The following is a 12196-nucleotide window of genomic DNA, read 5'->3' as shown; positions in this document are numbered from 1 at the left end:
GGGGACGCATCATCTGTTAGCACTCTACTGTTTTGCGGTTCGAGTATAAACCAATTGATAACAGTCCCCTCTTATTCATCTTTGCATTTGGCATTTAACACACTTAATACCTATTTGTTCCAGGAATGAGCATGTTTGAATATCATTATGACTTGATTTTGCATTTCTATCATAACTAAAAAGTGTGTCTTTCTGGTTTCGAATATTACATGTATTCCTTATTTGAGACATAGTTGTAATTTCCTAATTATTCCCTAATTTATAGTTTCACAAGACTATAATCAGGATATGGAAGAGATGATGTCTGAGCAGGAAAATCCAGGTTTGTAAATGTTTAAATTATTGATATGTGTTTTCTGATTGAGACAGTGGCCAAGGCCGTTTTATTCCAGGGTTAACAATTGTGATTCAACACAGAGATCCCTGTATGGTATTTATAATCACTTTTGATTGGTCAGATATTTATAGAAATGTCTGAATGTAGTTTAATACTACATGGAGGGATGAGTGAAAAAGGAGACATATGGAGGGATGAGAGAAAGAGGAGATGTATTTTTCAAACCACTGTTGAGATTTTGGTCATTGTAGGTAGGGTGCAGGAAAGAGTATTTGAAAATTGAAGGGGCAGTGTGATGTACTATAAAGTCAAGGCTGGGTACAAATCCCAGTTCTACTTTTTCCTATCTCTGTGACTTAGACATCAAATTGTGGAACGTTATTCAGCTTAAATTTTATTAAATGATAATGAAAACATCTATCTGGCAAAGTTGTGAAGATAATTAATTTAAGAATCTCCTAGAATGCTGTCTGGCAGTGTGTTTGGTTTTTTCCTGTTTGGCAAAGGTGTATTTTTGTTTTTTAGATTCCAGGGAACCAGTAGGAGAAGATGAAAGATTGCACCACGATACAGGTATTAGATGAGCATTTTCATTTGATTTAAAATATTACCGTAGATTTTTCAGTCACATGCTGTGTTTACATGGCGATTTTTCTTTTAAAGGCATCAAAGAAGTAATGTCAGCATCTAATTCATGACATTTTGTTGTATAACAAAGTTAGACTGTTATAAGAATATCAGGCTTTAATATTTCACCTCATCAACTAACCCCTCCATAACAAAACAGGATGTCAAATTTTAACGCTGTTTTTGTGTATCAAATTCTTCCGTGCCAATTTGAGAAAGTTTAATGAAAATAATTTACCTGCTGTTTAGTTGCTTTTGGGCAGAGACATTTATTACTGACTGTGCAGACGTTAATATTTGAAGGAACAGAGTTCTGTGTTTATGACTAAGTAGTTTTTTGTTTGTTTTAACTGAACAGGTGTATAGAATGAATCTGTTAATACTTATTTTGCTTTTATTCTCTTTTTTTTTTTTTTTTTGCAGATGACGTAACATACCAAGTCTATGAGGAACAAGGTTTGCAAATGCTTTCTTTTATTATCTTTTTTTATTTTTTTTATTTTTATTTTTTGAGGTGGAGTTTCGCTCTTGTTGCCCAGGCTGCTGTACAGTGGCACAATCTTGGCCCACTACAGCCTCCGCCTCCTGGGTTCAAGTGATTCTCCTGCCTCAGCCTCCTGAGTAGCTGGGATTACAGGCATGTGCCACCACGCCTGACTAATTTTGTATTTTTAGTAGAGATGAGATTTCTCCATGTTGGTCAGACTTGCCTCGAACTCCCGACCTCAGGTGATCTTCCCGCCTCGGCCTCCCAAAGTGCTAGGATTACAGGCATGAGCCACCGCGCCTGGCCTGCAAATGCTTTCTAACCTTAAGCCACCTACTTGTTTTAAAATATACGTATAGTTTGACTATAAGATGTGGAACATTATACTTTAAACTATAAACATTGCAACTTAAAACATCCAGATGAATGGTAGTGTTCAAAGAATTCACTTGGGGAGACTGTTTACCCATTCCACTGCCTCTGCCATTGCCTAAATAATTTCTTAAATTCTGTACAAGTTGCCTTAGGAGGCAGTTATAGTCATTCAAGAAAACCAATCTCAGTACTTTATAGTTTTCTCTTTTGACTAAAATATGCATGAACAACTACTTCAGCCAGAGTTTAATTGCTCTAGCTGCTTCTACAGATTAATCCCACTCTCAAAGATGACTGATTTGTCTCCTTGGGGAAGGTTAAGAAGCACTGGGTTCCAGACTCAAAGGCAGTATGGAGAAAACAGTTCTGGCAAATTTGCGCACCAGCAGCATCTAATTCAGTTTAGGCCTGTACCTCCCTCCTCTTGTGTCCAAGCATTGCATGGACTATTGTGTTGAACTCCGTGAAGTAGATTTTATTTTCTCTGCTTCCCAAAGGAGAAAAATAAGGTTCTGACATTATAAATAAGCTGCCCAAGAATGTATGACTAAGAAATAATAGAGCCAATAATATATCCTCTTTATTCCATTATCCTCTAAGATGATTATGTAGAAAGAGAGAAGTCAATTGGATATAACTTTACGTGTAAAGCAAGAAAGATGAAGAAATACATCGTAATTGAGTTGGCAGATATGGAGGACTTTCTATGTTCTAGATGGTTTTAGGGCTTAGAATTCATATATGAGTAACATAGGGTCCCTACTTTCAAGGATTTTACAGTGTCATGATAGATAGTGAGTCACAGTTGAAGAAAATTAGGAGTGTTTATTAATATGAGTCATATTTATATGATGATTTAAGATTTGAGACCCTACCAAGTTCATCATCTATAGTGGCTGTTTCTAATGGGATATGAATGACACCGTGGGAAAAATCCTAGGTTGTGCCTTTAGGTACTGATAATATTTCTGAAAAGTTAAAGAATTTGGACCTGATGTGTTCACAGGAAGATTTGGGGCTGAGGGAAGGTGGGGGAATAATTCGGTCTTGAGATTACACTTAGATTTTCTTTCCAATCTTGAATTTTAAGGAGACAATAGGAATTTATAAATACAAGTTGCATGTAATGATGGGATTTGAGATATTTTTCTCATTTCTACCAATCATTATAATGTTTTTAAAAATACACTACAAAGAAGCCGGGCGCAGTGGCGGCTCACACCTGTAATCCCAGCACTTTGGGAGGCCGAGGCGGGTGGATCACGAGTTCAGGAGATTGAGACCATCCTGGTTAATACGGTGAAACCCCATCTCTACTAAAAATACAAAAAATTGGCCGAGCGTGGTGGCCGATGCCTGTAGTCCCAGCCCTACTCGGGAGGCTGAGGAAGGAGAGTGGCGTGAACCCAGGAGGCGGAGGTTGCAGTGAGCTGAGAATGCACCACTGTACTACAGCCTGGGCGACAGAGCAAGACTCTATCTCAAAAAAAAAAAAATTAAATATATATATGTGTGTGTGTGTGTGTGTGTGTGTGTGTGTGTATACACACTATAAAGAACATGTTTGGGATGCAGTTTCTAAATCTAGAGGAATTTAAAGTCAAACTCATAAGAAGTATAAAATTAGATACCATGAAAAATGTTACATATTTTCATAGGGCAGATTATCATAATAAATGTAATTTAAAATGTTAACAAAAGGCAGTAAATATAACCTAAGGGATCGACATGATTTGGTAAGCTACTTTGGATTTCTTTGCTATAGAGAACATAAACTGTTTCAAACAAATAGATCTAATTGAACAGAGTGTTATTCACTATATGCTGAAACAATACCTTTGTGAAAATTCAGGAATCAAGAGTAGGGAAACCAAGTAACTGACATGTAAGTGAAGCTATAAGTAGGGTGAAAACAAAACCACATTTCAGTGGGAGAATAGAATATATTCTGTATGAAACTCCCAAACCCTATAACGTACACTTTGATAGAACTATAGCAGGAACCAGCTTCTACATCAAAGATAACCTAGGAATCATCATGTTTACATTGGACAAACCTGGGATGTGACAGTATGGCCTTACCATGTAATTATTTATTCATACACTGTTTAGTGTCTTCTGTCCAAAACATAGGACACTGAAGCAGTTCTGGTGAAGAACACACATGATTCCTGTTTTCATGGATCTTATATTTTGGCAGGGGAGTAGAAATTAAGCAATTTCAATGTAGTTTTCATTTCCAGTTGTGGTAAGTGCTGGGAAGAACAAGTACGGTGGTAACAAGAATATATAATAAAGAGACCTTACCTAGTTTGTGGATGAGGCAGGGCCTTCCTGAAGTTTGAGCTGAAGGTGAGAACAATTTGCAAAGCAAGGGGAAAGGTGACTGGAGAGTCTTATGAGGTCTCTGACGTCAACTTGCAAGAGTAAGGCTGAGGTGGTGAAATGGGCTGGGTTCAGAGGGTGCCTGTGAGCGAGGTCAAGGATTTTCATCTTCACCTTTGAGCACTGCCAAGTCAGATCTGCATTTTGAAAAGATTGATTGGTCTGGCATGTAACAGACTGGAGAGACAAGAGTCAATACAGGGAGAAGAGTTAAGTTAGCTGTAATCATCCAAATTGGGTCTTTCCCTGCGTCACATCTCTCTCTGCCTGATAAGGAACCAAAGGAGATGATTTTCAAGAAAGGGATGTTCAGTGGTGCCCTGTGCTGCTGAGAACCATGTGAGATGAGTGCTGAAAACCTGCGCTGATCTGGCGCTGCAGTGACCTCAACGGGTGGCCTTAGCTGGAACTGTCTCAGTGGATGGATAGGACAGAGATGATCATTTAAACCAGTGTGGTGGCAATGATGGAGAAGGAGAGTGGGCAAAGTTGAGAAATGCTTAGAAGGTAAAATTGGCAGGTCTTGATGCGTGGATGTAGCTGGGGGGATACAACAAGGTGCCAGGAGCCACGTACACTCTTCCACTTCTGCAGCCTGGTGGCAGGAGTGCTGCTCTTTTCCTAATGTGGGCGAGACTGGAGACAAGGATGGGGCAGGGGCTCATGAGTCCATTTGTTTACGTGGTGATAGTGAGATTTCTTTGAGGCATCCAAGAGGAGAGACCCAAATGAGCCATTTGGTGGTGTTTGACTCTCAGAAGAGAAGTCTACTTCGTGATTGTGAGTGTGGGAACCATCAGAGTAGTTACGTGGCTATCAGGACCAAGCTCTGAGATCCCTTAAGGAGAGCAGACTGAGGGAGACATGAGGTGGTTCTGTGGTTGGACTTTGAAGAAAACCAGCCTTTAAGGACTGCTAAGAAAAAGATGAAGTGAAAAAGAAGATTGGGAGGGAGAAACGAAAGACCAAAGGGGAGAGTATGGTCACCCTGAAGTCCAGTTGCAGCGGTGTTTGGAGAAGAATGGTGTCGCTAAAATTATAATGAGGGCTGGCGAGTGTCCGTCAGATCAAATGAGGCACTGGAGTGGGGGTCTCAGCAGGAACCTTTTCAGGGATGGGGTCAGGGTCTGAAGACAGGTGGGAGTGAGTTGAGGAGGGGAGAGGAAGAGATGAGCCATGAGATGTAAATGACTCTGAAGAAATTAGATTGTTCAATGGAAGAAAGAGAGGGTGAGGGGACGCAAGCTTAAGAAAAAGTGGCATTGCTTTTTTAAGTCCTTAGAGGCTTGAGCATGTTTAAATGCTGACACTGCTCTGGGAGACAGAGTAAGCACACATTCACTGCTCCTTCATCTTTCAAATGCACCAAAAGGACAAAATGATCTATTAAAAATTGTTCCCTACTGTACCTCAATACTGAGAATGTCTGAAAGGTAGTAGGTGCTCAATAATTTTTCTTTATTAAATGAATAAGAAAGAATAAACTTATAACCATGCTGGGAAAAAGAAGGATGTTTGCTTGTAGTGTGCCAGAAAATTGGAGGTATTTTGGAAGATCAGGTTGACTGAGGAAGCTACGACCCATGGGGCCCTGGAGAGGCCTGTGTGGAGATGAGACTTCCTTACAGCAGAGCAGAGAAGAAGCACTGAGCCTTGTGCCAGCAAATGAGGGAGGCAAGGGCAGCACAACCTGATTAGGGTGGGGAACACTTTATTCTCAGGGGCTGGTGGCAGAGGCGTTTGGCCCCAGGTTAGAGGTCTGAGAATTGTTTCCTAAACAAAAGCAGGGAATCTGCCCATGAATACCAGGATCCAGTTGATTCCCAGGGTACAGTTTCGGCTAATTCAAAACCTCCACCACAGACACGAAGAAAATTTTAAACAGGTAGTGAGTGACTGCCCTGGAATTAGAATCCAAGCCTGTTTTACCCTAGACCAAACTCTTCTCCATCCTACTCTCTAGTCGACTGTTTCCCAGTGACTAAACCTTGCAGGTTCAAAGATGCATAAGGCGTTGTCTCCACCCTTGAAGCATGTTGTCAGTTTTTGTGTTACAATGAAAGTTACGGGATTTTGTTTCTTTTTTTTTTTTTTTAGTTGCATATGAACCTCCAGAAAATGAAAGGATAGAAATCACAGGTAAGTTTTTTCTATAAGCAGATATTTTCTGCAAGTCAGCTTTCCCTGTATTTTGTTAAAACTCTTACTTGTGGAACAAAGAATCAGTGTAGAAAAAATGCAAGACATTTTCAAGTCAGTAAGAAAATAATTGAGTATCAAAATTGAAGTTAATATTCTAGTATAAATACTCTCCATCAGAAGACCCAGTTTAAAAAGAGTCAAATTTAGCAATCTGGGTGGACGCGAGTTAATTTAGGAATCTGAGTGAAGGCGAGTGAATGTAAGATGTGTCACTGGTTGGCAACATGTAATGGATTCTGATTTTATTATTTATTTTAGAAGTAACTGTTCCTCCTGAGGATATTCCTGTAGAAGATTCACAGGAAATTGTAGAAGGTAAGTTAAATTTATGGAAATGGTTTTACCTTCCATATGAGAATTATGTTTGTTTATTCAATTGTTTATTGAACATTTTCTGCTTGCTGTCTGTACAGTGCTCAGGAGCTAGGACTACAAGAGGGAAGAAAAGACAGAGTCCTGTTTTTACTGGGGCTGGCATTCCAGTGGCCAAACAGATAATAAATAAAGGAATTAAGGATTACGAGAAGTACAATGATAGTGATAGAAACAGGCTACTGTAACAGCAAACAACTGAGGGTGTGGAGGGCTACCCTGAGTAGCAGCAGGTTACCACCCCTGAGGGGCGAGCTGGTGAGAAGGACGTAGCTATGGACAGAGATGGGTTGAAAGATGGGTCTTTATGTCATGACTCAGCTGGGAAAACAAAACTATATATATATATATATATTTTTTTTTTTTTTTTCGTGGCAGAGAACTGAAGGGATGGTTTCTGAAAAACAAAAATAATTGCATGTATTAAACAGTGGCGCTTCAATAGAACTCATATTTAAATTAGTTCTTAGCAGTTTACAGAGTTATTTCACATATATTATTTCAGTTGCCCCTTGTAGTAGACACTGAGAAACAGGGAGGGCAGAGATCTTTGTACTTATTTTGCAAATGAAGACCTGAAGCTGGAATGAGGTCAGGTGACTGACTAGCCCTAGGTTTCATAGCTGTAAGTGACCAAGGGGACATTCGATCCAAGACTGGGATGTGTGAGTGACTCTGCATGGGGGTGTGAAGGTGTCAGGAAATAGGAGTGTCTGCTTTAACAACCATAAGTTGCCAGGAGGAGCATGTAACAGGGAGAATTTTGCTCATAAAATTACTCTTAAAATTTATTTAGGAGCAGCTAATTGTCACCTTTCAGATTAAATGGTACTGCTTTTGAGCTTGGTTAGGCAGAACGGAAAATGGAATGGTGCAGTTGACTGAAATGGGGGGAGATAGGTATAAGGGAATGGAGGAGGCTAAAATTGCTCTCTGTGTACACTTAGCTGCTGCAAGAGACCCCTGTACAGGCACTGTGGGCCCTTGTGTAAAGGCAGGATCCATCTCTGTGTAGCAAGGCTGGATTGAGTTGGGATTTTTTCTCACCTTTTGTTATTCAGTTCTCTATGAGGGATATTAATGTTCTGAAGAATATTGCTGAGTCTATGTGTTTATTTGGTAAGAAGCAGAAGATAGAAACCCATAATCTCTGGGAAGAAGTTTCTTCAACCTACCCCACATATGGTTTATAGAAAAGAACTATGCAATTTGACCCTACCTTTCTTGGCTTAGAAATATTTTTTTCCTAAGACTTTTCAGTATTTTAATATGTTGATAGAGGATGTAGCAGAGGCTGCTAGGGGAGTTTCCTGTCCTGGGCAGTGGGGCACCCAGCTATGCACCTGCCGCCCACCCTGCATCTTCGGTGCTGGGCTCCTGCAGTGCCTGAGTGGGCAGTGAGGGGAGCTCATCTCTCACACCAACCAACCTCGTTTTCCCTGTCTCCTCTTCTCTCGGCCGGTTGTATCAGTATATACTTGGATTCCCAGACCAGAAACTTGGAACTCATTTTTGAGTCCTCCTCTCTGTCTGTCTCTATGGCTAATCCCAAGACATGTTAATAGACTCCCTAAACATTTCTCAAATCCATTTTTTTCTCCTTAGCTCTTGTGCAGCCCTTTTTCTGGCTCGGCCCTTTCTCATCTTCCTAGATAATAGCAGTAGTCTGCTAGCTAGACATCTTGACTCTGTTCTTGTCCCCTTCAAATCCATCTTTCACATGCTATTAGGATGATCTGTCCAAAAGTATAGCTCTCATTGTATCAGCCCTGTGTTTAAACCCTTCTGTTATTCTCCATCTGTGTCAGTAAAGTTACTTTCAGTTGCAGATGATAGAAAACCAAACTCAAACTGGCTTGAGCAATAAAGAGATAGGTACAGATCAGTCAGGACGTTGCAAGGCCTACCAAGATTTTTTGGATTATATTCTAGGCACAGTGTGAATTATGAAAATTATTAAGATATAGCATAATCTGATTTTTGTTTTAGATGTGAAAGTGAATTACTTTCACTAGATTGAATGGTGCAAGAATGGAAGCAGAGCGAAACACTCTGTTAGGAAAATATTTTGTACTAATCCAAGGAAGTGATTGTGGTAGCCTAAAATAAGATCATGGCAGTGGGAATGGAGGGGAAAGTGTTGAACTTGAGATATATTTTAGAATTAAAATTAATTGACTTGCCTGATGGCTGTGAAGCAAAGATGAGGAATAAAGGGGGCCTTTTTTTGGTTTAAGTAACTTTTAGATGATGGGGCCAGTTATAGAGAAGAAAATTATTAATAGAATGTATTGGTTTTGCTGTTACTTTTGCACCAACCTAATATATTCTGTTCTATTGATAAAGTGTTAATATGTGTCCAAATAATTAAGAACAAAATAAACAGGCAAACCTATTAAAAACCAGTCACAACATAGCTATTCAATGGTCACTGCACTGCCATTATAAGAAGGAAGTATTGCCAGACACTAACAGTGGTTAGTGGGAATGGGTGTGATTTTTGTTGCTGTTTTCAATTACTTTTACGTAAAATATTCCCAAATATTCTGTTTTGGCATGTGTCATTTTTATAATTAGAAGCAAATTAATGCAAGAAGAAAAATTATTAAAATAGCTCCATAAATATTTTGTGTTTTAGAAAATGCTGTTAAAAAAATCTTTCTTTTGGCCAAAGATTGTTAACAATTTTTTTTTTTTTTTTTTTTTTTTTTTTTTTTTTGAGACAGAGTTTAGCTCTTGTTGCCCAGGCTGGAGTGCAATGGCATGACCTCAGCTCACCACAACCTCCACCTCCCGGGTTCAAGTGATTCTCCTGCCTCAGCCTCCCGAGTAGCTGGGGTTTCAGGCATGTGCCACCATGCCCAGCTAATTTTTTATTTTTAGTAGAGATGGGGTTTCTCCATATTGGTCAGGCTAGTCTCAAACTCCCGACCTCAGGTAATCAGCCCGCCTCAGCCTCCCAAAGTGGTAGGATTATAGGTGTGAGCCACCGTGCCTGGCCCGATTGTTAACAATTCTTAAGGACCAAAAGGAATGTTGATATAATCTTATCTCTAGGTTAAGGTAACGTTAAATGGGTTGCTAGGTTTGAAGATATTAATATGTGGTGTAATTTCATAGAGCAAATCAGATCACTATATGTTTAAATCACTGGGTGGGGACAATCACTATCTCTTTAGTTGTAACTGGGTTGAAGCAACCAAGTGTCTTTCCACAGCTCTGTTATCAAATCTGATGCAAAATTGTGGGGAAAGCTTAGGTTTTAGTCCATAGCTCCTTTGCTAGGCAGTGGAGTTTGAGGTTAGTCAGGCAGGTACTATAAAACCTACTATGCTGAACCGTTGAGAAATACACATTTTGCTAAGTTGTAGCTGATCGTTCTTTGTTGTGAGGGTATAAAAGCCTAATGATTTTATTATGATTTCAATTGAATTTTTAAAAAAGTCTATGAAAAGTATCATCATTACTTAAATCTGGCAATTCATATTTTAAACACTGATCAGCAATATGTAACAGATTATAAATTTATTATCTATTTTAGAAGTAAGCATTTCTCCTGTGGAAGAACAACAGGAAGTACCACCAGGTATGACATTTTGGGTGTTGTATTTTCCTCTTTTGTTATTCTTATATATCCTGTTAATATTACCAGCAGCTTTATAATGAATCTACGAAGCATAAAAATTTTGAGAGAGATTAACTATACCTTAATTTAAAATTTTTCTATGTTTTTATCAGTTCAACCAAAGTAATGGAAAATACACATCAGATTCAGTGCAGTACATATTCGCTGAGCTAGAATTTGAGGAACGTTAATGATCATATGATTTTGCCATTATAGACGGTGGTAGTAGTTAAGAGTTTTTTTGTTTTCCTCTTTGGTTGACAGACTATTTGATGGAGGATGTGGAATCAGAATTGCCTTAGGATGAAAGTTGAATAGTGTGTAAATTGTGACATTACTCCTCTTCCTCCCCATTCCCCATCTCTCCTGAGAGCCTGTTTAGTGCTTTGTGACAGTCCAGGCTGCCCAGTGCTTGTCAGTGCCCCAGGGTGTTTCCTTTTAGTTCACTACATTGCACACTTTTCCCTGTTTTTTCCTACTTTCCTCCACCTGACCCCTCTTGTCACCAGTTAGTATAAAGAATGGGAACAGCATTTCCACCAAAGCCTATGCTTTCAATTGCATTTTAGAGATGACATAAACTATATCTGCAAAGAGAAATGAGTTTATAAACCTCCTATTCTCATAGTGGGAAAGAATGTTCTAGCGAAGAGGATTTGGAAAATCCTCCCTCTTTCCCAAGTGTATTTCTTCTCATTTCTGCATTTTATTTTTGTGTCGTATTTATTTGTTCAACCTTTACTTATATTTTCTCCATTTTAACATGAATTTTGTAGCAGTGATGTACATTCCTATTACTGATTTTGGTAGAAATAATTGTGCCTGCCAAAATTTATTAAATGCTAAATTTCAATTTTCTTTCTTTAATAATAAAAAAAGGATAAAATAATCAAAGAATATATTTAGTTTTATATGGGATGCCTTAGGTTTTGATAATTTTCCTGTCATGTGCATTAATAATAATTATCTGTAGAAACAAATATTGATTAAGAGAATGGAATTATTAGTATTATAATATAAATGAGAAAAGCAGTCCATGGAGAAATTGACCTTTTGCATGATGACTACTAGGCAGTACGTATCTGTGTTTAAAATACTTGGACATGGCAAGGGCAGCTGATATGTATGTCCTTCTGCTGGTTTCCTTTTCATTTTTGAATAATGCTTCACAGAGTACCCTGTTCCTATCAAAAAGGCAGGACCAGTCACAGAATTAGCATTTTGATGACTATTCCATGCCTTAACAGAAAATTATTTTATATTCCTAAAAATAATGTTTCTACAACATTAATATATTTCTAGTTATAGTTCATATTTTAAAATAGTGATCTAATTTTTGTGAAGATATGAAAGATAATATTTTTCAGACCAAATATTTCTGTACTTTTATTTTAACATTTTATAACTGAACCCAATAGTTTATTTGGAATGTAAATATGAAGAACCAAGTGTCTGAGGTGATGGAATAAGGTGCTTTTTTTAGATTTTTAAGAACCAAAGCACATACAAATGAAGATTTGATTAATGTGCATAATTCCTGACCTATAATAAGCACCCAGTAAGTGGTGGCTGTGACTATTGTTTAGTAACTCATTAGCCTGATCTTAGAGGTAGACCAAGATCTACCTTTGTGTTGGGTGTGAGGGCCATCTGGCTGTGACATCTGTCACCCCAATGATCTCCAGGGTCGATTCGGCTGATCTGACTGGCCAGGCAGGTGTCCTCTTCCTCCCTCTCCACTCCATGTGCGTCCCTCCCAAAGCTGCATGCTCAGTTGAAGAGGACA

General features: G+C 38.7%; 1 protein-coding gene across 6 annotated transcripts in view; it reads left to right on the top strand.

The window, feature by feature from the left end:
• Positions 1-12196, top strand: part of ASPH (aspartate beta-hydroxylase) — a 227846-nt gene that overhangs the window by 81914 nt on the left and 133736 nt on the right. For all 6 annotated transcript variants that reach the window (XM_010360355.2, XM_010360353.2, XM_030937465.1 and 3 more), the window contains 6 exons: positions 266-322; positions 863-910; positions 1388-1420; positions 6309-6350; positions 6672-6728; positions 10327-10371. In XM_010360355.2, the coding sequence (XP_010358657.1) occupies positions 266-322; positions 863-910; positions 1388-1420; positions 6309-6350; positions 6672-6728; positions 10327-10371 (282 nt within the window). The remainder of the gene's footprint in view (positions 1-265; positions 323-862; positions 911-1387; positions 1421-6308; positions 6351-6671; positions 6729-10326; positions 10372-12196) is intronic.

The sequence above is a fragment of the Rhinopithecus roxellana genome, chromosome 9 (assembly GCF_007565055.1).
Source record: "Rhinopithecus roxellana isolate Shanxi Qingling chromosome 9, ASM756505v1, whole genome shotgun sequence".
NCBI lineage: Eukaryota > Metazoa > Chordata > Mammalia > Primates > Cercopithecidae > Rhinopithecus > Rhinopithecus roxellana.
The sequence above is the reverse complement of the archived record's forward strand: the minus strand, read 5'-3'. Positions and strand labels throughout refer to the sequence as shown.